Source organism: Plectropomus leopardus, chromosome 4, assembly GCF_008729295.1.
Source record: "Plectropomus leopardus isolate mb chromosome 4, YSFRI_Pleo_2.0, whole genome shotgun sequence".
NCBI classification, from domain to species: domain Eukaryota; kingdom Metazoa; phylum Chordata; class Actinopteri; order Perciformes; family Serranidae; genus Plectropomus; species Plectropomus leopardus.
This window is the reverse complement of record NC_056466.1, coordinates 14,321,094-14,348,857: the sequence shown is the minus strand read 5'-3', so window position 1 is coordinate 14,348,857 and position 27,764 is coordinate 14,321,094. Positions and strand designations below refer to the sequence as shown.

General features: G+C 38.8%; 1 protein-coding gene across 2 annotated transcripts in view; it reads left to right on the top strand.

Annotated features, from left to right (window-relative positions):
* The window catches only part of coro2aa (coronin 2Aa), a 51,250-nt gene extending 24,590 nt beyond the window's left edge, over positions 1-26,660 (top strand). For both annotated transcript variants that reach the window (XM_042484831.1, XM_042484832.1), the window contains exons 2-12: positions 8,754-8,954; positions 12,141-12,257; positions 13,087-13,236; positions 13,802-13,981; positions 15,679-15,795; positions 17,441-17,545; positions 17,631-17,727; positions 19,424-19,536; positions 19,659-19,749; positions 21,014-21,273; positions 23,337-26,660. In XM_042484831.1, coding sequence (XP_042340765.1) covers positions 8,754-8,954; positions 12,141-12,257; positions 13,087-13,236; positions 13,802-13,981; positions 15,679-15,795; positions 17,441-17,545; positions 17,631-17,727; positions 19,424-19,536; positions 19,659-19,749; positions 21,014-21,273; positions 23,337-23,471 — 1,566 coding nt within the window. In that variant the 3' untranslated portion in view covers positions 23,472-26,660. The remainder of the gene's footprint in view (positions 1-8,753; positions 8,955-12,140; positions 12,258-13,086; positions 13,237-13,801; positions 13,982-15,678; positions 15,796-17,440; positions 17,546-17,630; positions 17,728-19,423; positions 19,537-19,658; positions 19,750-21,013; positions 21,274-23,336) is intronic.
* The last annotated feature ends 1,104 nt before the right edge of the window (positions 26,661-27,764 follow it).

Genomic DNA, 27,764 nt, shown 5'->3' with positions numbered 1-27,764 from the left:
CGACCAAAAAGAAAAAAAATGTCAATATGAAACTAAAGCCGTTCCACAACAGTGAAGATGACATCATCATCCACCGTCCCAGTCAAGTCATCTCCACCACCACAGATGGCTATTTATGGCGGCGTCCACCCTTCAAAACACTACCATTCACTGAAATATGTGCCTTGTGGTTTGAATCGCAGTCTGTTTGAGGTCTTTTCATTAAGCCTGGTATCCTGTTTCTCACGTCAAGGTTTATGAACCTATGAGCATGCAGAGCTGCTCGTCACAGCTGTGGAAGTGAAGCTCAGAGCTCCAACCTCAAGACTTTTTGGGTTCAAACCAAACTATGCCCCTATAGCACAGAGTATGTAAGAGTTGCCATTGAATCTGATTTTTAGGCTGTTTTTGCTTTTTGTTTGATCAGATATTTCCTCATATAAATTGGAAAACTTTTCAGACTTTTGCAAAGTACTTTATGTAAAGGCCCAGCCACAAAAAAACAAAATTAAAGAACAACTGACGACGAGGTCGACTGTTTGTTGCCTGTCATTGCCTGTCAAAAGATTGTACATGAAGACTGCAGCCAACGGCCAACACACATGCACGTTCTGTGCCTGCATGAGAGGAAATATCTCTCCATACCAGCAGGTGGCGGTAGTCTGCATTTGTCACTGGAAGACTGACAGGACGGATTCAAGACACTCGTTAGCCAATTAGCACATTAACAGCACAGCCTGATGTTGAAAGAACGAATGATATTTACTGTGCGCTTGTGAACATTAACACAGACAGTTACGACCAGTTTCGGCTTAAGAGCTCAATGTATATAAAAAAAAATATTATCTCATTTAACAAGTTTATCTTTTTTCATATGTTGAGCTGAACAACCAATCAGAGTGATTTCATTCACCAACAGGCTCCGACAACTCTGACTCCGATTCAACATGCTAAATCGGCTGAGAAAAAGCCATCACGGGCTGACTAGTGCAAATGGTGCGGGACACACCGCCAAAACTGGGGCAACAGATGCTCACCGAAGGCCTGACATTGACCAATGACTGACAACTAGCTGAGTGTGTCAAGGTCCTAAAACTGATGCATTGGGCATGTTGGCATATTTTGTTTCATTAAAATAGGTTATAGGGTATTTATATTTCTGTTGATAACAGTACAGTATTGTTATAACACACAGTCTAAGTGTATATGTGTTACTGTATATGCCCTGTGTCAGTTTACAATAAGACTATAGGTGTATTAGTGAATCCATGATCTGTATCTTACTGTTTTGCAAATTACAGGATTGTTATTTATTAGCTAATGGATGCATGTAATACCTGTCCCAATGAAGCTTCTATAGATAGATGCAAACACCGTTAAAGGACAGTTCCATTTTATTATAATTTTGGTCTTATTTTATAGTTTTGGTGTATTGGTATTTCCATTTGTCATACCAAAAACAATCACTCACTGTAGTGACGCTCACCAAGTTTATTGCTGGTTTGTGGTAATGCAGTAAAGAAGTCTGTAGACCTGGTAGAGCAAGTGCCCTATTTACTAAGGTTGTGATCTCGCCACAGTGGCTGTAGGTTTGCGTTTAACTTGCTGTCCTTTGCAGCATGTCATCCCCTCTCTCATCCCTTTCACATGACACATGCAACCAGAGGTTTTAAACAATACCCCAGGTTAGTCAAATTATGTATTTGAATAGTAAAATTGGGATGAAGATGTCTTTTTTAAAAATACATTATAGTTTACACACGCTGGGTTCAGCTTTGACTCACTAGCCTCGCAGTAGTCATGCATGTGCAGTTTTCTTGAACATTTACAGATTATTATGAATAAAGTTTTTTTTTCTTAAATCTATTGAAGTAAATGTTTATTGTACACTGTAATAGCCAGAGAATGTCACCATCAGCCTTTAGAGTGGTTTCTCACAAGCCTTGCGCTCACTGTGCAATTCTGTCCTCCACCGAGTATGATGTCCTGAGACAAGGACGGTTTGATTTATGGCACAAAGGAAATGTAAGCCATTGTGCAACCATAAAAGAAGATAGCACTTTTGTTTTCCCTGATCATTATTAGTAGCTATTCCCAGTTACTAAAGAGTATCAGTGTAATTTCTTAGCAGTTGCTATTTCCAGTAGTAGAAATGGCAGACATTGAAAGAACCGAAGTAACTGTGGTAGTTTTAAGGCTCAGAGAAACGGAAAGCAATCGGTTGTCTTTGCAACATCGGTCCCAACAGTAATACCGCTAGTGGGAGTAAAATTTAAGTCTTTTCGCTCCAGATAATCTGTCTAAACCATTGATGTTTTTACTTAAAGCGTTTCTTGCCCATCTGACTTTTAACAAAAGAAATTAATATTAAAGTAGACTCACTTTGTTCCCAGATCTCCACAGTTATTTTCATGAATACAACATAATGATAAGCTATAGAAATGGCTAAAATTCCAAAAAAAAACACAAGTTGTCATGAATTGGATTGGATAACAGCTTCATATCCAATCTTACCAGACTTCTTTCTTGCCAAATCTAGTGCTTACATTACCCACATAAAACTCCTTGTCGAACTTTTTTGAAATTTTTTCGGGGGGGGTTGCTCAACTATGGTATCAAACACAGATTCATGAAGTTGCCAAGGGACCAAAAAAAGTCAGTGCAAGCCAGATTAGGAGCTCATGGCTCTCCCAAACCATCCTTTTTTGTCAATCTTTTCTAAATACATAATGTAACTCCAACATCTTTTTTTTTTTCCCATCCACGAGTTGATTGGTTTTGTATTCATATTATCCACACCCTGCCCACTGGGCTCCTGTATACGTTAATCATTGATTCTTTTCTGTCTGTTCACTTGTAAAACTGCCTCAGAGGATAAAGAACTATTGTGAAGTAATCTGAACATCTAAATGTGCAACCGTGGATGCCATTGCTTCAAAAAGTGCTTTAAAACATAACAGACATCATTACACTAAAACACTGAATGTTGACATGTGTGCAAACACGCCCTCTTGTAGAAAATGAACATTCGTAATTTGTTCGTCAGAACTCTTTTACTGCACCAAACTAAAATGTTGCCCAGCCTAAAGACACTCACAGAGTGACCCTCAGTCGCAGTCCGTCTTATCCTGTCATTCTCATTCACACATGTGCTCTATAGCAAATGAAGCAGCTATTGGATTACCACTGTGGCTGTTATCCTATTACAAGACAGAGGCTGAGTGCTGTCATCTGTGTGTGATCGCAGACTGAACCAAGGGAAGTGTGTCTCACACACTCAATGTGTGTACACATACTGTTAACTCACTGGCATGCGTTCACACCTTTACATTCCTCGTCTTCAATTACACTTGGAGCGTTTACAAAACATTACATCGTCAGATTGAGAAGACGGGGCTGGTGCATGCTTGATTTCAGAGGTAGTGAGTTTTTGGATCAGGTTTGGGGTCGTGAGGTCGTTACTGTTGGGTAGTAGTGGATGAAGTACTTAAAAGCCGTACTTGAGTAAAAGTACAGATATCTTACCAGAAAATGAATTTGGTAGAAGTTAGAGTCACCTATTAGAATATTATCTGAGTACAAGTCTAAAAGGATCTGATATTTACCATACTTAAGTAAAAGTAATTTATGATATTAAATGTAACTAAGTACTGAAAGTCGTGCAAGAAAATGCTGTTAACAAAAGAGCAAGCTTCTTAAGTTTGAGAATAATGTAGTTTATTTTTTCATGACATAACATTTTTTTTTACAACTTAAAGGATTTAAAGAACAAAATCCAGTTTTTCCTTCTTTTCCATTCCTTCAATAGTTTGTTTGTCCACTTCTTCCTTCCTTCCCTATTTTGTAGTAATTAAAATGCTGAAGGGAAATGTAGTGGATTACTGTTAGTAGTATTATTACTTTGTTACATTACACCACTCAGGAGAGGGCCAAAAGTTCTTGCAGACAATCAGTTGGAGGTATTGATAGTAGATGTGAGTCCAGATTCAACTCATAGCTTTAGGCCCAGACGCTGCTTAAGTAACATTATCTTGACACTAGTGAGTAAACTTTGAACTCCCCCTCCTCCAGCACCGAGCTGTGGCAAGCCAAAGAGAGGAGTGGCGTCTAGTGTACGTGTTTATGAGTTATAAGGTGCTTAAAAGACAGCCTGTAGGTGAGGGATAGGTGCATACGTATGCTTTGCAAGTCTATATACAAGTACAGACCCACACAAGAACTCTTGTAGAGCAAACCAGATGTACAATATATCTTCATATCTGTGTTTTCAGTTTGGGTTTATGACTGTTTTTACAGCCCCCTTATTGCGGTTGCTGCTGTGACTCACTGGTCATGGACTAAAATAAATTTCTCCCTTGACAAAAAGGAGTGCTTTTTTATTTTATTTTGCCAGACACAAAGGCTGTCAAAAAAGCCTTGTGAATTAAACTGTTTCTCTGCTGTCAGTGAATGTGCCTGACTGTCTTTTGATCAGCAAGAAGCCGGTGTAAAAATAGCCAGAATAGTGTTTTCGTCATCAGTTCTGTGAGACAGGCCGCCCACCATGCAGCCCTGCTGTGTACCTGCTGCAAGACACAGCTGAGAGGAAGCTGCCGCTGCCCTGATTACAACCTGCTTTAGATGTGACAAGATGTCTTAGCTTTCCGCCCTGGAAGCCTCTCCCTCTGGTCTTGTAAGCCTCAGTGATACATGAATGCTGATTATATCGACCCAGATGTGCACGGCATACCATGTGCATGGCTTAACTGAGTATTAAAACCGACTGGTAGATGTATTCAAAATTTTGGTCAAATGTAGAAATTTTAAGCTTTCTCTTATTGAGGTTTATTCCTCTCATGCTTTTACGGGTGTCAGCTTTTTGTGCTATTTGGTAAATTCAAGCTCCTACGAGGAAGTAACTTTTTAAATATCAGTTATGTTATTGTTGAGCTAAACAGGTGGCTTTTCTTTTAAAGCACAAAGAGATGATAATGATCAAGAATGTTTTTCAGGTAGCTGAGCATTGCAACACATGCATTAGCAAACGTTTGGGTTTACAGAACAGGAATAAATGACAACTACAGCAAACCACAACATGAATGCATATCACCTCCAAATATGTAAAGGGGCACATGTTACTGTTAATAGTTTAATTGATTGAGGCATGCAAGCCACACTCACAATGTTAAGCCAAAAATGCCATGACTTCTAATCAATCGATCCCTAGAGTTGCCAACTTCTTGAAATGGGAATAAGGAATGGGGCAGGTTGGACTATATGAAAATATCTCACAATGCATGTCACAAATTAGTGTGACCAATTGAAAAAATATGGTGGCAGATGGTACAGTTGGCCTTGTACACATTGTCACTCACGTATCCCCGCAATAGGTAATCACTGTCCATTTCCCCTTGTTTATTATCATCTTCTTACTTTTTTGTTTAAAATTTGCAGACTACACTTGTAGGTTATCATTTTTTGAAGTCTTGTGCCACTAACAGAGGAAGGTACCGCGTTGCTACGATATGTCTGACCGCAGCTTCTCATTAGTCGTGACTCACAACGCATTCGTTGCCTGAGCAGTGGGTCGTGATGTGACAGACAGGCTGAGGGACAGATCAGGAGGGTTTCCTTCTTTCTCATAGAAATAATTGTAATATTTCTCTCCTGCACATTTAAACTGAATAGATTCTTAAAAATGTCAGAGCAACATGTGTCTTGTATTAGTTCAATATGGCATATGTCTTTTTCATTCCGAATTATGGGGTGATTCTGATTTTAATGGGACAGTTGAAATCCACTGACTTTCTCTCCAGTGCCACCTCAAGGTTGATATCTGTGTATTTTTTTTTATTATTATTATTTTGGCTTTTCGACAGTACAGCTTTAGAGTGAAAAGGGGGGAGAGAAATGAGATAATATGCAGCTCAGTTAAGTTAAGTTAAGTTAACAGCTGCTCTACCAGGTGAGTTACTGGGCGCCCAAATTTGTGGTTTTGAGTAAAAATCTCTATTCAATTAATTGCTGTAAAATTTGGTTTACACATTCATATTCCCCACAGGATAAATTGTCATAACTTGGATGATTGATGATGATCATTGTTTGGGAATGACAGGTCTATATTCATAATAATAATGACACTGAATTAGATCATTGGTCATTGCAGCCCTTTTTGTGGATGATGTTTCTCCTGCTCAAAAGCTTTTTTATCATTGACATTGCTTTTTGTAGTGAGGCAATGGAAAATGTGTGTGGGTTTTTTAAGCGTGTGAATACTTTAGCGGTTTAGCAGCCAGGGTGGTCATATGGATGTGACTGACCAACATTGTGACTGATAGTGTCTTACAGGCAGCCAGGCTCTCAAACACCTGAGCTGTTTATTAAAGCTTGTCTTCAGGTGAGGAAACATTCCTGTGTGACTGCATGAAGCTCTCTGTGACGGCCTCGGGGTAGAAGGTGAGAGGTGGAAGAGTAAACCGAGACATCTAGAGTCATGATCTCCACCCGTGCGTTCTTGTTACTCTATGATTCTCCTGCTTTGTTTATTTTTACCAGATTTTCTCCGTCTGTCAGTTTCATTCCCTGCTCAGCTTCGCTTCAGCACTGCTGCAGCCGCACCGGCATCACACCAACCAAATGCTGTTGTTTTTACTTCACTCACTGTGATGTCACCGTGTTTGCATCTTGGTTGTATTTATTTGGCCATCATCTGAAAGGCAAGAGGGCAGTGCACATAAAACATGAGAATGATGCCATCATTTTTAAGGGCAGGTATTGTTTTCAGGTGATGTGACATTAGTAAGAAAACAGTGAGTTGTGATGGATTTGCTTTGCTTTATATCCATTCCCCTTTCACTTCCTTGTTCTCCTTGTGTTGTTGTTTGGATCCATATTCTGCGTTAACATCTTGTCCATCAACCTCCTCCACCCCTAATTCATAAGTAATGACCATGCAGCAGGCAGGGAGCCAGGCAGAGTAGCAGAGTAGACACGCCGGCTGGCCAGGCCTCGTCCCAGCGGACCAGAGCCACTTATCTCTCACAATAATGACATATACATCGACTAGCTTAAGGAAAGTGGCTAAAAAGAGACTCAGGATTTGGGAGGTTGCCACAGTTTTTTCTATCTGTATTTATGCATTGTATTATAGTTGACTGAGTAAGTTATTTATTTTGGAAAATGTCTTAATAACTTCATACAGATCTGCTGGATAAGAGTTATTAATCACTCAAATATTAAGAATAACACTGATAAGTCATAGTAATACTGACATTATTTAATAGGCCATCAGTTTATAATACAAATATAATTAGTCATTACCACAAATATTGTTATTTTCAACACATAAAATATGATCTAATAAGGAAAATGAAAACACTGAACTCATACACCCTATTTTAAAACCATAAACAAGATTTTTCACACATAACTGTTGTCAGTCTTTCAGTGCCAGTTTAAAGTCTGCTCCACTTTGCATCAATAGTTCTTTTTCAATCTTTTATTTTGTTCAAAAACTGTCCCTAGTTCAATATAAGATGCTATTTTTAGATTCATTCAAAATGACTAGACTGTGTGGATTTGAAGATGCAGCAACAGGTGTCTAATTCATTTTCAGAAATGTTTATTTCATCTTTAGAAAGCTTAGAAGTACCGATTTAGCAATAAAGTCATTATCTTATTTGAAACGTAGTTCCTCAGATGCTCCCCACAGACCTGTTGACCTAAAATACAGCCGATATGATAAATAAAATTTTGGTGCATGCTTATTAAATCATTATCATTACTTTTTAAATATGAACACATTGCACAAACATAATCCAAACAATTAAGTGATTTATGTACCACTTACAACTGCCAGACTTTCAAAAGTTTTTGCTCAAATTTGCATAACTATATTCTTATTACTCCGGAACAGGAGAATAGGGAACAAGTAAAAAACATCATTACACATCACATCAATAACAATAACAAATATTAACAAATATAATAAAAGTGGGACTAAAATAATGCCCTGTGGAACACCACGCAATATTGTCTTTTCCTGCAACACCGTTTCCCTCACATATCTATAACATACTGCGTTGTTTGCCACATCCTAAAATGAACTGTGTCCTCAACACACCCTTGTTTATTTGTTGACTTTATTGGTCTGTTGCGGTGCCGTGCATTCTGGTAGCTGTAGGTTTTTAACCTCTTGAGCAAAAACGGATGCCACAGCTCCTTTGCTCAGTTTTATCTGGTCATGTAAGACCAGAGTCTTTTTGTCTTTCTACTGCATGGACAACCAGTTTTATGAAATACTTGTTCAAAAACATTAACATGAAATGCAGAGCATGTCTACTTTACAAACAACAAAATAAAAAAGAGAAAAACTGAAAAATAAATGCTAAAAAGGTGGGTAATAATGGCTTGAGGTTCTGTTAAAGGTAGCACCTTCATACTGTTACCACAGGGTTTTTCTGTTTATATTGTTGCTTTTATTGAAGAGAGGAATTACTCTTGCATGCTTATATCACTGGTGGTTTTACCACACCCTCTGTAAAGAAAGATAACCAACGTAATTTGCATATCAGGGAATTTCCTTAGGAGTATATCACTCCAGAGCTTCCATGTGCTAGCATGCCAGCCTGTCTTGGTTGCTCATGTTTTGCAAAAATCGATCACATCTATCCTCACCCATGAGAAAGGAACAGGAGTATTAACACCTATAAAAAGCACCATCACTATAACTGTGAGAGATGATTCTCCTTGGCTGACCTCCCCTCTCCTCTCTCCCACTCTCTCTCCTCTCTCAGATGACATGGCGTCCTCAGTACCGCAGCTCCAAGTTCCGCCACGTGTTTGGTAAGGCCGCCACCAAGGAGAGCTGCTATGATGGTGTGCCAATCACACGCAGCGTCCAGGACAACAACTTCTGTGCTGTCAACCCACGTTTCCTGGCAGTCATCACTGAGTGTGCCGGGGGAGGGGCCTTCCTGGTCTTGTCTGTCCATCATGTGAGTATCTCCATCTTATGGCAGGTTTCACAGACTGATGTCAGCTTTTTAAAGTGGCATGCACACTATTTCACTCTTGTCGCTGATAAGGGATACTATGATATGTTTTGTCGATATGTGCTCTGAAAGGTGGCCTTTTTTTCTACAAATAGGGAATTTGGGAATATGAATATAAATAGCCTGGCTGCAGAACTCTGACTGTCCACTTAATTCAATTAGGTGGGTTTTTTTGCACACAGATGGACATTTCTCTGGTCTAAAACATTTGACTTTGGCTTATAAATTTTTGTTTTGTTCACAAGATCAGAAAATTTGTAAGGTTTCCCACTGAGGTCGTAGTGGATGGTATTTTTTGTTATACTGGACTGCAGAATATTGAAAGGTGTGGTGCAGGTGCAAGAACTTTCACCTATAACATTACATTGCAAATAAAAAATGCAGTGTCATATTTTCTTAAAAATTGTAACGTTATCCCAATAGTACTATGTGAGGCAGATAATCTGTGAATAAATCAATTTTCTCTGGCCCCTCCTAGTGCTCGTAATGGATTTAATCAATGTTCGGTCAGTCGAGCTCAAAGTCTTCAACGCACAGTTTCAGGAGGAGTTTGCAAAGAAGCAACATTAACTTCTAGGATATGCATCACTTGTTATTGGTAGGTTATGGCAAAACAAAACAAAATAATCCCCTTTCTAAGACAGAACGTTTCAGTGTAAATGTTAAAATGAAATGAAATGGAAGTTCAGTTAAATTATTTGACAAGGAGAAAAACGCTTCTGTCACTTTTTAAATAACATTGTAGAAGAGAAACTCGTCGTTCATCCTGAACAATATAAAAATAGGCATTGCATCATTTGTCCCACACAGCATTCAACTGCTTAACAAGCTCTAATCACAGCCCTGAAACTGCGCCTCTTAAACTTAGCTTGATCCCAAATTGAATTAACTTAAAATAACTTAATTTCTTAATCAAATTTCTGATGTTGATGCTAGCTCAATAGTTGTCTGGTGCATTTTTTAGGAGAACTTGTCTTGAAGCAAGATGTCTTATGCCCCTTATCGTTCATCATCAATATTTTGTTCGGCGTAAAAAGATGTTTGATACTGTTGCTAATTAGTTTATAGCTGAAGGCAGAGATACTTGACTTGCTTTGTCTAGAGGACAATTTTTCAAAATTAAAGGAGGCCAGCGGCCAATTAATAAACAAATTGGAGCCTGGTGTAGTTCAGGTTGATGCAGGGGTGTGTCATGCATTTTAGGATGCTTGGGGCTTTGCTGTTGGGGTTCCATGGGGTGTTCCTGGCTTTTTTTATGCAATTTTTTTAAAACAAGCTCTCGACATGCACTCTGGTACCCCATGTACTATCAAAGTACAAAGCAGAAATCCCAGTTTTAATCATGATCATACCTGGCACCCTTTTGTGGACCAGATTTGGCCCATGGGCCATAGGTTGAGTATTACTGGCTTGAGGTTTCTTCCAGCTAGCTAACTAGAGGGCAAAAATCAGCATGAAAATGTTCACTTCTAACTGAACTTAGCAGATTTCTGATTATTATTTTTTCAGTATAAAAAGATTGTTATCAGTGTAATCTGCTGAGTGATCAGTATCGTTCATAGTTTCTATTTGCTCCTGCACACACAGCACACCTGGAAAAGACAGCTCTGCTCTCAGGTTATAAATAGGACAGCAGCATTGGAGCCAAAAGAATCTCTAAATACCAGGAAACCCCCGACATCAGCTTCAACCTAAACATTGCATGTGGTCTTCTTTTTTTCCTCCTCATTATTCTGTCTTATCTTCCTCGCCAACTTCACCTTAAACCTGATTAATCAAACGCTCTCCCTGACGTTATTTATACAAATTATCACATCCAGCGGTGTTATTAGTAACAATAGTGATCTCTCAAATACCCTGAGCCAGACTTCCTCACTCGTGGGCTGCTTAAATTTACAGTCCGGCTGGATATCTCCAGTCTAAAATGATCCATCATGCTTAACACCTCTCCCTCTCTCTGCCTGTCTCAATCTTTTAAAGCGTCTCGGTGAATTATCACCACCCGCCTGGCATGGGCAGGAATTGCATAGGAGCTTAGGAATGACATAACTCATCCTTTGACCCCCCTCTTTGCCTCCTTTTAGTGTCTCGAGGAGGTGGAACTTCCCCCCTCTGCCACCCTTCACCTCCTGTCTTTGTGTCTGCACTCACAGATAAGCTATTGTTCTGTGGAGAGTGTTAACACACATAACACAAGAAGTGCCATATTCTGCTTACTCGTGTTAGCTTTCCTGGTTACATCATCCGCATGCTCCAAACACACCTCACCTGCAGAGTAATCTCGCCCACAGGTGTGTGTGTCAGGAGGAGGAAGGTTCTGTTTGTACAAACAGAATAATTAGCAGTCGTGTTGAGGCAGAAAATCTTCAGTAGGACAGTAGTGACTTTTCCCTTGTAACAGGATTGACAAATACCAGGGCGTAAGTCATAAACATTTAGTGTTATTCCACCTTCAGCTTTCATGTTAATGTTGAGAAGAGTTTGACTGCTGGCAGGCTGTGGGGCTTGTGCCAACCTGCAGAGATCGACCTGTCCCGTTTAGATATGTAGAAACTTGCTGGCTGTCTTTAAAGGTGCTCCTATCAGTTCTTAAACTTTAGTGAGTAATACCACCAATTTTAGGAGTCATTTTACAGGTTTTGGGGAGCTGTATGAAGTCTGATAACTTGCCCAAGTGATGTTACTCAGCCTAAACTCAGCCAAAAAAATAGTAGGTATGTAGTTTAGTCAAATGTATACTTCTGTTACTGTGCAGCTGTGCGTTCTGTGCAGACAACTCTGATGTGCGCCTGACACATACTGTAGTACTGCAGTGGATTGTACATTGTCATTTCTGATAAGATTTAATGTGCTAATTTGTGAGCTCTAGATGTGCTGGTGGGCACATACTGTTACCTTTAGAAAAAGGGCCAGGCTAGCTTTTTCCCCTCTGTTTTCATTCTGTATGGTAAGCTAAGCTAACTAACTCCTTTTTATCATACAAACATGAGAGTGGTGTCAATCTTCTCTGCAAGAAAGCAATAAGCGTATTTCCCAAAATGTCAAACTATTCCTTCAATCCCATAATACACATTTCTAAGTTAATATGTCTTGTTTTTGTTTTTGTTTTTTTCTGTGTTTGTGTCTCAGACGGGTAAAGTGGACCCTCACCATCCCCGAGTATCGGGCCACAGAGGAAATGTGTTAGATGTCAAATGGAATCCTTTCAACGACTACTGCATTGCCTCGTGCTCTGAGGATGCCACGGTTAGCACACACACACTGACACACACACACACACACACACACACACACACACACACACACACACAGTACATTTTCAAAATGGTTGGCTGAAGTGTTATCATTTTCCCTGGAAAATGTGCATGCAACAGCAGGGATATCATTTTATTGCCTTTTTGTTTAGCCTTCAAGAAGAACTAAAAGTCATTCCACACATTCCTCTGCTCTGATCTGGCACAGAACTAATCCCTGTACACAGAAAGAGAAAGCAAGAGTCAACAGGGTTTAAGACTGTTTTTACTTAGTGTGTCATTTATTTTCATGTCCAGTTGACCCTGAATTGTTTTTGCAAAAGTTATGTTTTATAGGTTTAGAGTTGATGAGTGTCGAGATTGTTTTGTGTATGTGTGTTTGCAGAGTTGGAGGAGGTATCTAGATCCTTAACTTGAGTAAAAGTACTATTACCACACTGTAAAAATATCCTGTTATTGTTGTAATAAGTTATGGTGGAAATGATCTAGGAATTATTTATTTATTATTTTCTGCCAATAAATTAATCATTTTAGTTTAATTTATCACAACACACCATATTTTATAAGCTATTCATATGTTTTTTAAAAAATCTGAATTTGCAAAGTAACTAAAGATGCCAGGTAGTCATAGTGCATTAAAGATACAATATGTGCCTCCAAGATAAAGTTGAGCAGAAGTAGAAAGTTTCACAAAAAGAAAAGAATCAAGTAAAGTGCAAGTGCCTTAACACGTACTTAAGTACAGTACCTGAGTGAATGTACTTAGTTACATTCCACCACTGTGTGTTTGTTGATATATAGTCTCCTGTGTGTGTTTAAAGGTGAAAGTGTGGGAAATCCCTCCTCATGGCGTGCTGAAGAACCTCACAGTACCATGGAAGGATCTTCAGGGTCATAGCCGGAGAGTGGGCCTCATCGAGTGGCACCCGACTGCGAACAACATCCTCTTCAGTACAGCCTATGATTACCAGGTAACACACACACACACACACACACACACACACACACACACACACACTAACACTAACCTTAACACTGACAGAATAAAACTACAAGCTAAAAAAGCATTGAGGAGGACTCGCTGTGACATACTGAAAGCAGTTATGTTATATTATAATGCAGTCAAACAGGTTGCAGCTCTTTGTGTCAGAACAGTTCTTGTTAACAAATCATAATAAAAATAGCTCTGGGCAACAGGCCTGAAATGACTTTATGATGAAGTATTTACAAGGCCTTCATATATAACCACAAAAATTCAGAAAACTTTCACTCTAAACTATTATTTGCGCTGTAAGCAGAGATGTGGCCAAGTCAACCTCACAGGCAAATTGCATCTTCCCTGAATTTAATAGAAAGTACTAGGTGATATCAAGTCGCACAAATAAACAAAATATTTCAGACATTTTACTCGAATGTTACAGTTACAGTTACAGTATTTATTTAACTAAATACTGCTATCAGTCGGAAATTTTCAACTTCAGTAAGGGAATGTCCTGCAAGAAAATCCAAGCCTGTCTTTGCGTTTCACACCTGTAGGTGATGATCTGGAACCTGGACTGTCCCGAGCAGGTGATTAAGAACCCCATACGGACAGTCAGCCACCACACAGACGTCGTTCTCTCCATGTCTTTCAACACAGACGGCAGCCTCTTCGCCACCACCTGCAAAGACAAGAAGATCCGACTCATGGAGCCACGTTCAGGAAACCTGCTGCAGGTGATGCAATGCGTGTGTGTGTGTGTGTGTGTGTGTGTGTGTGTGTGTGTGTGTGTGTGTGTGTGTGTAGTTTGTGTTTTTAGGAAATTTTGCAGTTAAAGTTGGGATTGCTCTTATTCTTTACAGCAGTTACTACAGTGTGTATCAGTTAATCCACAGTATCACATGACAATGTAAAGAAAACAAGTAGGTAGCAAACACTTACCAGCTGAACCATTTTTTTTGTTTTGGTTTTTTTAAGATTTTTGGGGGCTTTTTGCATTTATTTGATAGGACAGCTTAAGCGTGAAAGGGGGCGAGAGAGGGGATGACATGCAGCAAAGGGTCGAGGTTGGAATTAAACCTGCGGCTGCTATGGCAAGTAGCCTCTGTACATGGGGGGCCCGCTCTACCAACTGAGCTAGTGGGCGCCCCTGTTGTTTGTTTGTTTTTTTAAAAATTAGTTTTAGGGACTCATTTGCAATTTGTTTCATTTTTTTCTTCATATTTTTTTAGTGGAAGCACTTTTTGGGATGCATTCTTGGCAAAATAACTTAATTTACCATGAAGTTATACTATGCAGAATTTTCCCCAAAAATTAATGTCTAAACTAACACAAAAGTAATCCCTCTCAGTCATCACTTAAGACCCACTTGAAGTTTGTGTTGATGTATTTTTCTGCAGAGACTCTGCCCTCTGCCTGTATCATCTTCTTCTCTTCTTATTTTCTCCGTTTGGGACATTTATGTTCATCCCCCCCCCCCCAGTGCCCAGATGAGCAGGTTGAAAAAAAATGACTAATAAATCTACCTTACCTTACCTTATGAGGTTGGGGCTTTTTAAAAAGGTAGCAACCTGGCATCGGACTATATGCAGCAGCAATCCAAGAGTAACTGTGCCAAAAAATGCAAATAAAGTGAGAATAAACCATAAACAAGAGTGAATCTGGGATTGGCTTTTACTTTCACTCTCACTGGAAATCATGTTTCCAAACAGTGACTGGCAATTCTGCATGGTGTACCTTTAAACTGCAGTGAAGAATGTCTGAAAACACTACTTCTGGGTATGTTGGGTGGTCATCCACTATCAGAAGAACACTGGTTCCATCCCTAGTCCCTGTAGTCTATATATCAGAGCGTACTGAACCCCAAATGTCACTGTTCTATCGGTGTGTGTGTGTGTGTGTGTGTGTGTGTGTGTGTGTGTGTGTGTGCGTGTGCAGGTGGCACTTTACATGGTCACCCCTGCCTCCACCTCTGTGCAGTGCTTAGTGTGGTCCCAAAAACTAAAAAAAGACCACCATATAAATACAGTCCATTTATTAGTGGACATTCAATTTGAGTAAAAACAAGCTTAAATGATCCATTTAAAAATGCAGCTCATAAAAATCACAAGCCATAGTTGTTGTGCACTATATGCCAGCCAGTAATTACGTAAGTGGGAGTCCCCTGCTCCTCTTTTTCCCAGCCCAGGCACTCATCCAGCACCACACAGCCAAAACTGACACCTCTGGCCTGAGCATAACTCCACAGACCTGTGGGTCACCAGCCGGTGACTCACACACTTTACATCAATCTGCTCTCACGACCTGCCAAACAAGCTCACGTGGACACATAAGGAACATTATGTCACAGTGGTGTAGTGTTGAGTTTTATTATTGGTCTATACGTTTTATGTAACTGCAAATGCATGATATATGTTGTGTTTTGTGTTTGCAGGAAGCCAGCTGCAAGACGCACAAAGCCAGCAAGGTGCTAATCCTGGGTAACACGAAGATGCTCTTCACATCAGGCACTTCACGTTGGAACGATCGACAGTTTGCTCTGTGGGATCAGGTGAGAGAGAGTCACAGCACAGGAAGTGTTTTGTGACAAAATCATCTCAACTCAAAATCCCACTTAGTATCTTTTTTTTTTTTTTATTACCAAACTTTCACCTGCATTTCATGATATTAATCTTTGGATCAGGTGTCAATATGTGGAGTTTTTGTCATGTGTTAACGCACCAAGTCACTTGTTATCAGGTGACTGAACTTCACCTTTTGGTCATGTGGTAACACCCGAACCAGCTCCATTCACCGATGAAGACCACGAGATCAGTCTTTTGCAGTAATTTTATTTTTAGTAATCCGTTCAATTAATTTAGTATTAAAAGAATACTTTACCTGCAAAATGACCAGTTGCGAGGTGGATTTGTTACATTTTTTGGTTTGTGAGGAAATCTTTGTCTCACATGCCTCAATGGTGGAAGGAGAATCCAAAAATGACAACAGCGTTTACATCAGTAAAACTAAACCGAAACATCTTTAATTTATTTATTTTATATTATTTCTTTTATTTAACCAGTCGTTTGCTCAATGATTCCCAAATGTGCATTTCACTCAGAAGTTACAATATAAAACACCTCCGCTTGTGAATAGCATGCCCTCAGCTTACCTGAGCATGCGTGTGCGTATGAGCTCCACTTTAGCAGAGTTCAAACGCATACGCATGCCCAGGCACACTACTCAGCTATGCATGAGACTCTTTATATTAACATGTTTTAATCTGAATGTTTTACTGAAAATGCATGTGTTTGGAAAGCACTGAGCATACGACTGGATAATTGAGACTTGGATTATACTGCATGATTTTTGTGAAATGATGTTTTAATGTGATTTGGCTTCAGTTAAACATGATCCCAGTGTACCTCAATTCATGAAGAACATTTTCCTTTTTTGATTCTTCATTCACTGTTGAGGCATGTGAGAAAAAAAACAAAGTCAAGGTGTCATGTGGTGAGAAATCGATATACAAGTGGTCATTTTTCATTGTGAAATATTGCTTTAAGGGTAAAGATCCAGAAAGAAGAAAAATCCCAATAATGGAGAATTAATTATGATATAAATTCAACTTTGGCACATTACAAGTCTAGTGGGCCTTTTTTCCTGGCCTCCATCATGAAAGTGTATGAGCATCCGAGTCAGCATAAAATAAAAAAGGACAGTTTAATACTGAAATAAATATAGATTGAATATATATAGACCAAAAGGGTGAGGAAAGTTTGATGTTATGATATCATAAACACTGGAAGATATTGTTCAAAAACTCAATTGCTCTCCTGTTTTGCTCCAAATCGCCTCATGTGTCAATCATACACAACTGTAGAAAAAACTAGGTAAAAACATGTCAATAAAAAAACAGCTCCTCCATGCTAATGTTTGATCTCCTGGCCTGGAAACTCTCACACACACAATTCTGCCATCTAGTGGACAAAGTGGTGAACTTGGTGTGTTTTGATGTGTGTGAGTGTGTGTGTGTCGTGGGTGGAAGATTATAGCTGACGCACGGATTAGGGAGCACTCAGAGTTTTTAATTCAACACTGGAGAGTGCTTCTTATGTAGAAGTGGATTTAAATGATTAAGTCTTTTGATATCAGGGAGTGTTGTCCATATTACTGGTGCTTAAGTGTTGGTTTTTCGTTTTTGTTTGTGTTTGTAGGACGATATGTCCGTGCCTTTGTTAGAGGAGAACCTGGATGGTTCGTCAGGAGTCATTTTTCCTTTCTACGACCCTGACACACACATGCTCTACCTTGCTGGAAAGGTATGTTTTTGAAAATAACCTGAAAGTGTCCACACTTTCTTTATTATAATATTGTTGTCATAAGGACTTCTCTTGTCTCAATCAGGGTGACGGAAATATCAGGTACTATGAGATCAGCTCAGAAAAACCGTATATCCAGTACCTAACAGAGTACCGCTCGCACCTACCTCAGAAAGGAATGGGTAAGAAACACACGCACATAAATACACACAAATACACTTGTACTATGTACTTTATTTTTAATCAACTTCATTATGTTAGACTATTTCCTTACTTGATTGTATGTAAAATGTGTCTGTTAAGATTCTCTGCCTGCCTTCTGTCTGTACTGACTTGCCTGCACCTGTAAGCAAAGCTGCTGTGCAAATAAGCCTGAAACATTTGAATAACCAAACCAGCCGATCAGGGCAAAGTTGTAGATCATATGAAGTGACAAGCAGACACACAGACATGCACTCATGTTTTACACTCTAAACTCAAGAATATTGTTGGATGGAAGATGTTTACCAACTGTTTAGAAACCTGTATGATTGGCCATTTTTATTGAACTGAACTGCTCTTTGCTGCTAAAATACAGAGATACAACTGAGGTATAACTCAGTGTTCGCGCTGCAGGAAGTTAGCACCATGTCAAACTTTAACTCAGCTCAACATGTGATATATATGTCAGTACATTAGACTCCTTTTTGCTCCCACTGAACATCCTGTAGTAAAAACAAATCCAAGTTAAACGCATGTCAGACTGAGTATACAACTAAAAACTCAAAGAATATTGTGTTTCCCAACTTCAAATTAATTGGCAGTCCAAAAAGTATAATAACTCCTAAAGATATTAGTGACAAATCATTGTAGGGGTCTCATGATAAAAACAGCCTGTGTACGTTGAGGTTTGTGATAAAAGGGTTCAAAAGTCTGTCATTTCTTTACTGCACAACGTCCTGAGCCTGTGCTGAGGGTGGGTGTGATCCTGCATTGCCACCTTTGATTTTTCCATTGCAGTACAAACATAACAGTGCAGCTGTAAATGGCTTTTTAACACTTTTGCATATTACAAAATGTTGAACTTTTTCTAATTCTCAAAAATAAAATGATTCGATTCACACAGGGACTTGTAAATTCCTAAAAATGCACCTGTGTACACCTGATTTGCACTGCCTCCTTTGTTCATCTGATAAATATTATTTGTTTACTAACTGGCTCCTGGCAAAAGTGGCCCTCGGGTAAAGCAGGCTGTGCTTTACCCTTTGCCTGCTCTACATAATGTCATAAAATTGCATCTTGTTTGCAGTTACGTTCAGTCTTGGCACTTTCCCACATTTCTTCCTTTTCTCCATCAGTCAACCCACTTAGATTGTACTGCACTACTTAAAGTAGAAACAGACAGGTTTTTGCTTTAAGTTTTCATTATGGAGTAAATGTTAATTGCACAATGTAATAGCAATAGAGTCATGACACCATCAATGATAAGACGGGCTGCCTCTAAGTCTTACTTCGACTTTGCAATTCTGTCTGCCACCGGGTATGATCTCCTGGGAAGATGAATATTTATGGCACAAAGGAAGTGTGTCAATCTTTGCGCAACCACAAGATGAAGAGGACGGGGCTTCTTTTTCCTCGTTAGCTATCGGGCACTATCCCCAGTTACCCAAGAGTATTAATCAAAGTTTTTTGAAGTTACTATCCCTATTAGCAGAATTGGTGGACGGTGGAACAGCTGAATAAACTGTGGAAACTCCTCCTGGCTGAAGGAAAACAGAACCAAAAATAATACCACTTTGAAATGCTAGGGGGGGGGGAAGTTTCTACTTTAATGCTCATAAAACATAACAAAAGATATTTCAAGTATATTATAGCCTCAACCTATGTGTCTTCCTTCAGGCGTGATGCCTAAGAGAGGTCTGGACGTGAGCTCCTGTGAAGTTTTCAGGTTCTACAAACTGGTGACAATCAAGAGTCTCATCGAGCCTCTTTCCATGATCGTACCCCGCAGGGTGAGAGAACATCGACTCACACAAACAACATACACAAGAGGATATAAAAGAAATGCACTCAATTTTAGCCTAATAATTGGTGTATGTACGTCTGTCTGAATGTCCTGTATATGTGTTTCCAGTCGGAGTCATACCAAGAAGACATCTATCCAATGACAGCTGGCAACAAACCTGCTCTGTCTGCAGAGGAGTGGCTCGACGGCATCGATAAAGGTCAGAATTAATATGTGTGTGAGACATTTGTATTGACAAGGTGCTGAGGGATTTATAGATCTGGTGATGACAAACTGAATTATAATTAGGGTTAAAACATACCTAAAAAGAGAAGAAAACACAAACAGGGCTGGGTGGTGAAATATAGTTGAAATTATTTTGTATTGAGTTGGCAAATGCACATAAAATTATGTAAAATATGTTATGTACAAGAAAGAAACTGATGTTAAGTACATTCATTTGCTAGAATACTATGTATCACATTGAAAAAAACTCTCGACACGTTAATCAAAAACCTTTTTTTTCAATGTTCTTCTTGTTTTCATTTCAGAAGTTTTTAATCAAATAATCACTATGGCTGGGTAACTTTCACATTTGGACCAGTACCAGTAACTGGAATTCGATACTTATTTTTTCATTTTATTTTGCTTTGATTGCTCTCTCTGTAATGAGAAAAATTTAATTTCAGTTGTAAAACACAACATTTTTTTTACACATTTCAAACACTTTACTTTTAACACTGTGCAATAGTCCACCTTCCACCTTCTCTTACACTCTCTCTGTCACTCTTGCTCTCTCTCTCTCAGTGCAGATGGACTCTCATAATGTGTTGGGTCATTGCAGGTAGTAAAAAAACTACCGATCAGATTTGTATTTTGAATTACAAATGTTGCAGTTAGGGTTGTCTGTGTTGAGTTTTGAAAGGTGTAACCACCCTTGTGACGGCTTTCAGCTTGCCATCGCCCTGACCTCACCATGACTCACCTTGACTTAAACAAGCTTCAGTGGTGACATAGTCTTGCTCTCTCTCTCTTTCTTTATATATTATAAGTCACTCTCTAAACCCAGATGTGCTCTCAGGTACAGAAATATGGCACTAATTAATTTAATGTAAATTGGTACATGGTGGTGTTGACATAATTTGGTCAGTGCCCTTAAAGTATGGAGTTTGGCACCGAGCTCTGATTATCACAATACTTTAGATGATATGTGACAATATCAGGTGATAGCCCTGATGTATTAAGGAAGTACTGTAATTTTAGTCAGGCTTTTTGCCATCACTGTATTTTGCTTTACTGTTTAAATTCTCATCTGATCCACTGGTAATTTCCTACCAGTGGTGGAGAATCCTTTGTAAAGTAAAAGTAAATCAGAAAACTTAATGTTTTAGCTGATCCTGGTAGGACCGATTCAAACTACCTTTTATATTTTAAGCTATATATTTTACTTATCTCCCTCTTCTCATCTCTCTCGTTGTCTTTAGGTCCGGTGCTAATGTCTCTGAAGCCTGGAAGTCAAATAGCAGAGTCGTACTCAGAGATGAGCAAGGGGATGGGGAACTCAGTGGACACTCGCAGGTCTCAGAGCAGACCAGGAATGCTGCAACTGGCGTATATTCATGATCAACTGGGAACCAAAGATGGCATGGAGGACAGCGGCCGTACAGAGGACGAGAGGAATAGGACACCTGTTAGCAACGGGGAAGACCTTGCACTTTGCTCTCCGCCTAGGACAGAAAATGAGGTACTGGTGGATATTGGTTATTTTTTAAGTTCATATTCAACTGTTGGTACACGAATTTTGTTTTCAGTGCAAGAGGTTTAAAAAATACATGTCATTGCTATTTATGTATGATAAAAATTAATATTTGTGTCCATTTCAAATATTAGAAGTGTGGCCTAAACTTTTGAATTGTTGTTGCAATAATTTGAAAAATTACTCACTGAGATAGTTTTTTTTAACCACAAAATTAAAATAGAATACATTAATTAAGCCTGACAAGACCTTAAAAAAAATCAAATCAAATCGTTGTGGCTTTTATTGATGTTCAGTTCGAATCCTCAGTTAAATCAATAAAACTAAACTGCCAGCAGTAAATCAAAATAATAATTTAAGGAATTTTTCCTTGCAAAAAACATGCAGAGGAGGCTGAGTAGTCATTTTGAGTCATGTCAGGTTGCGTAAACAAGCTCCACCAATCAGGTTAGGGCAGACTCTGTGTGGCCTGAGAGAAAAAAATGTGAGGTAAATAAGTCCAGTGCGAACCAGCTGTTGCTCAGAAAGCTGAAGGATAAGGCCAGTGTGCTCTGCATTTTTGTTTTTGACTATAAATCCTATGAAAAGACCAAAACCAAAATTAAACTAATCCTACTTAAGTATTGTCTCTGTATTCAGAGACTCGGATATTTTATTGCTCTGTGTCCATTTTCCTATAAGATATAACAGTATGTTCATATATTTTAATAAGCACAGGCACTGCAGTGTATTTTAAGTCAACTACTGACTCCTATTTGAGTGATTTTTGCTAAAACCTTAAGGAGAAATAGAAAACAAAGAAAACTAACGCTCAAGTGAGCTCACACTTGAGTGTTTTTCCCCGTCAGCCATTACTGGAGAGCGCCTGACGCAGGCAGCTTCGTCATCATCATTAGGGGACAGTTGGGATTTTAAAATGCACGTTACGTTAGAATTAATTACTGTCACATAAATATTGATAGCCATACTGAGAAACTTGAGACCTCAAAAAATGAGGATTTTAAAACCAAAACCTGGGGTTTGGAGGTTCCTACTCCAGAAAAACTTGAGTTTCATAGACTTTGTTTTCTGCACTCAGCTGACCAAATAATATGTACACTGAAACAGAATTTTTCTGTTGAATATTTTAAATTTTACTATTAATTTTCATTCATTTATAGATTTTTTTTCTCCTGTCAATGCTTATTGTAGTGCAAAAGTACAATGCTTTGCCTGTAGCATCCATTTGCTTGAGTTTTTCTATCCTCGTACTCTCCATTACTTTCCATCTCTTACTCACTGAGGAGGACGGGGCCGAGAAGCTCACCTCCGCGTTATGTGCATGCCAGATTACTCTAAGATTTGCATTTTAGAGTTGTAGAGCTTATACATGCTTTACAGTGTCAGAAAGAGGTTATGATAATGAAAAGGAAGAAAATGTGTCCTAAAGTGGTAGAAATACAGGAGGATTGTAAAAAAAACAGGCAAATGGAGATGGTTGCAGGGTTCCTGCATTGGGATTTAAGATTTTTGAGACATTTCTCAACACCACAATTTCACAAAAAAACAAAACTGAACTGTTATGAATTACGTAAGGTTAGGGAGAAATTTGCTTGAATATTAATTGTAACAAACATATAATATGTCTTTTTTGTGATGTTAATGCAAGAGGCCTTTGTTTTTGTATTGTTTTTTTAAAAACTTAGCCATTATTTTAGGACAATTTAATGCCAATAAAGGCCTTATTTTCAGACTGCTGAATTTAATTTCATTTAAGACTTATAAGGATCTGCAGGAACCCTGAATTAGTAAGTATGCAGATAACAGCATGATTTGTTGATATTCTGGCACTGACCAGTGAGGAACTGATACTAAATTGGTACGGAGTCTCAATGCCCATCCTTAATCAAAATCATCTGGATAATGTCAGTTGGACAGATAGTGGAAACTGCTTTTAGTGAGCATATCAAATTGAAACCTAAAAGTAGAGAAACATTTTACATCTCCCCCATCTCTACTGGAAATGACACCCTGATATATTCAAATATGTTGTGTATGTGTTTTGTCCACAGCTGCGTCTGAAGTTCCACAAGCAGCAGGAGGAAATCCGACGGTTGAGGGAACTCCTGAGCCAGAGGGACGTGCGTATCAAACAGCTGGAGCTGGAGATTAAGAACATCAAAAACTCCCAGTCTCACTCACTTTAAGACTTGCCTGACCCACGACCTCACCTTCACCCCCTGGTGGGAGCACATGCATTACTGTACAAACTTATACCCTTCTTCAAACCACCGCACCTCTACTTCCTGATGCACCTCTTCTCCTTTAATGAGCCCACCACACTCACTGCACACACGGGGGATTTAAACTTTGTGTTTTCTTTCCGTCTGTCAGTTTCACACACGGTGCACATATTCTTTGTTCATGTACATACATTCAGACACGGAGTCTCGCCCAACTGTAACATGATTTAAAACTCTTTGCACCTGTTGACCTTTACCCTGTTTCTTTTATACGCTTCACAGCTATGCAAGTTAATTGTACTTTTTAGCTTTTTTATGCTCTTTGTAGCAGAGAGATAAAACGGATGTCTGCTCCTGTCTTGACTGAATGATGTGGCTCTCTGCGTGTTGTTTGAAAGTTGTTGCAGGGCAGGAGCAGACATTCTGTTTGATTGTACGACATTGATGAATTTATTTTCTACGCTTGGTGATTGTTTTATTTTCTTCTAATATTTAAACTACTGTAAGTGGAGATGGCTGTGGTATTTTAATGTTTGTGTGCTTGAATGAGAGTGATCTAAATGAATGGCGATATCATGATCCCAGCTGTATTCATGTGTTGTGTTGAGCTGCATTTTGTTTTTATTTTTTAATGACTGGAAAATTGGTGAAAAATCAATCCGTTTCACCGCAGCTATTATATAAGCCAATTCTGTATCTGATGCCATGTAGCAATTCTTAATTTTATATTTATTTTAAAATACAGTCAAAGAAAAATTATTATTAAATCAAGTACTTGAATTCGCAATTGTAATTTTGGAAAATACAGCATGCACACTGTTTTTAAAAGGACAAAAAGGCTACTTTAATGTTTCCTGATGTGGCGTCACTGTGAGGCAACAATTTAAAGCCATTGTAGAGCTGAAGTCCTGCACCATATGTGGGTTAGCTTGTCTTCCACAAGCTTTCAGTTCTGAATGTGTTTTCTGTAAGAGGGTGTCCTTTGTCGCTGTCTGGAAAAAACTGAAACATTATACTGGGGTTTTCTGTTTATATTTTAAGGGGACAGTTTCACCCTAAAATCCAAAATATATATAATTTCTCTCATCTGTTGTGCTATTTATCAATCTACATTTTTTTGGTGTGAGCTGTTTAGTGTTTGCAACATCAGCTGTAGAGATCTCTGCCTTCTCTCGAATATAATAGAGCTAGATGGCGCTCAGCTTGTGGTGCTCAAAGTGCCAGAAAACATTCTTCTCTCAAGAAATTGTGCCACAAAAACACAAGATAATCCACAAATCTTATTGTGAGTAGTTTTATATATGAACTATTTTTCTTTCTACAAAACGCCAGCTGTATCACAGTGCAGAGGGAGCCATGCTGTGCAGTGTGCCAGGGACAGTTGGTTAGAGTCGCCCTGCATGCACAAAGTGACATGACTTACTGTTTGCATCACATGGCTAACGTTATCTAACGGTTGTTAATGCGTTCTGTGAGCGAGTCGAGCCGTTTTGTGTCATTACGCGTTTGTTTGGACCATTTAATATCTCAGTGTTGAATGTTAGCTGCTGTGTTGCTCATGCTAACCAGGCAGACGTTGAACTGCTGGAAGGAGAGCGGCCTCAGAGACAGCAGCAACAGAAAGTTTGCTAATTCAGCGACGAGTCGGGACGGTCGATATTTTATTTTAGTCGATAACTTAAAGATATTTTGTACCCAGCCCTATTCACAGTTAATTCTCAGTTTAAAAAAATCTCTGCTCAAGGTGTCTTACTTATTTTTGTTCATTCATTCATTCGCAGAGGGGCTAGAGCCCATTTTAGCTGTCATTGGGCAAAGAGCCTTAACAGTTTTCGTTAACAGATGAATTTTGTAAGTAAGTGGATCTTGTTTAGTTTATCAACTGCTGTTTCCAAGGTAAAGAATGATTTGTCAAGCTCAACTTTTAAGACAACCATGTTGATAAATCCCACTACAGATGAGTAGATATTTGTTTTTTTAACTATAAAATGGAGAGAGAAGTATGATGTTTCAGCTTTTAGAGAAACCCTCTGTGTGAAATGACAAATGAAGCTCGTGGAACAGAAGTGACTTCAACAGGCAGACTTCATATAAATTTTACTTACATGTGACAGGCAGCTCATTGATGTTTTTAAATGCTTAGCTGTGATGATCTGTTTAAGATTAAATATCTTAAAAATATGTAATCCTGATGGCACATAGAAATGTATTTCCCCCCCATGTAACTTCTGAATAATGTTCATAGATTTTGCCCAATTTGTCACTCAGACTGTAAACATTCCCTTCTCTCTAATCTCCATGATGAAAGGAACGGTTCTTTGATTGGCATGTAAATATGCAAAGATGTGACAGAAGCGCTTGCAAAATACTGTATTAGGCAACAATATAACTGTTGATCCACAGATAACCGCTTAGATCCAGCACAAACTACCATGCATGCCTGTGTTTATGTAGTCAGAGGCACAAACACCATAATGATATTCTAGATTTGGTTTACATTTTATGGACACTTCAGAGATGTAACATGGAAACTGCCAAACCGACCCACACACATACAGACACACTGCCCTCAATACAATTGTGAACCTTTTGACCCCTGGCAGGGACAGTTCCAGCACAGCTTCATCTGTGGCTGACTTTTGTCCAGGAGCAGCAACGTCCGACCAGTTTAAACTGTAAACCACAGCTGCTGCTGGTCGACAAGTCTCAACACATTCCCAAAGCCTGCTGCTGTTTTTACAGTCGGCCAGTTGACTTTCTTATTGACTGATTTGGCTCTTTGAACCCATCACAACAGTTGAAGGTGACCTGTTTTACTTCCAGAACCATTTCAACCAGAGTAGAATTTCCCCATCCAAAAAATAATATTTGTATTTTTTTATAATATTTCTGCCTCTCAAAAATCTGCCTGGATATTCAAATGAAAAAGGATTGTTTAAAAAGTCAGCCAACACTGTGCATCTAAAGAAAAATCTTAGGTTAACATGGGAACTCAATGCTTGATGCAGTTCATTTCAAAAACAAATACTGCACATTTCTAGCTAAATAAAAATGCAGCTGCCATTTTGGAGACCATTTCTTCAGTACTGTTTTATAGTGAATGAAATGTCAATTGCAGATTTTTTGTTATATCACATACATAGAGCCTCGAAATATTCAATAAGTAAACAAGCTTAAAATAAAGAAATAATCATATGAAAGAAATGTGTAAAAAAAGGTGGTTAAAGAAATTATTAAAACATTATTGTAACACATGATTTCTTAATTCATTTTCATATCTACATTTTATTGGGTATATATGTTATAATGTCATTCTTCATGTACCTGTGCCTCTAAAACTGCAAGGTCATCAACTGCCACCTAAAGAAGCCCGTTAGGTTACTACAGGGCTAACCACGTAGCTAATTAGCATTGTGCAGCTGTGAGGCTAAATTAATTCAAGAAAATGTTGGTTTGTGCAGCCAACTTGATCAAAACAGTTGCGAAAAGAGTGCCCGAGGGATGACGTTTTTCTGTAGGAACATGGAAGTTAGCATTGCCCTGGTTCCCTCTCAAGAAACCAATGGGATTTTTCCATTGAATTTTGGAAAATAAGCTCTGTGGCAAACCTTATTGAAAAACTACTTACACTTTTACACTTTACATTTTGTTCCGCAAAATAAACGTCACAAAGGGACAAAATTTTATGGTAAGCCTAAATGCAATCAACAGAAGCTAAAAGCTAATGTAAGCTTATAAACGAATTACACCACAGTCGCACGACTCAACGTTGCCACCACAACAACGCCATAAAACCGTGTTGGAGCGGTTCAGTGTGATGACGTTCTGTACTCTCATTAAGCCACTCGTTAGCATCCGACTTTTTTAAGACACATTAAAGCTTCAAAGTTTTCAAGTGGGGTATTTTCTGACATATTTTATGGCGTAGAACAAAACGTGAACGTCTCTTATGTTTGTGTTCACCACAGACCTCATTTCAGCCAAAAACCCATTCAAAAAAAAAAAAAAAAAAACATTGACTTTGAGACGAGGGAACCTGAAGTGCTGAAATGCTTACTGATTTCAGTTTTTTGGACTCATTCCTAGGGCACTCTGTTGACTAATCAACTAATCGTTTCAACTCCAGTGTTTTTATTTCACTCTATCAAAGCTCAGTCCTCTGGTATATTCCCTGTTTCAGGCCTTGCACATCAACACAGGTGTTTCCACTTACTAGCTTACAATCAAACCATCTTTGCATTCCCAGTGAGGATGCTT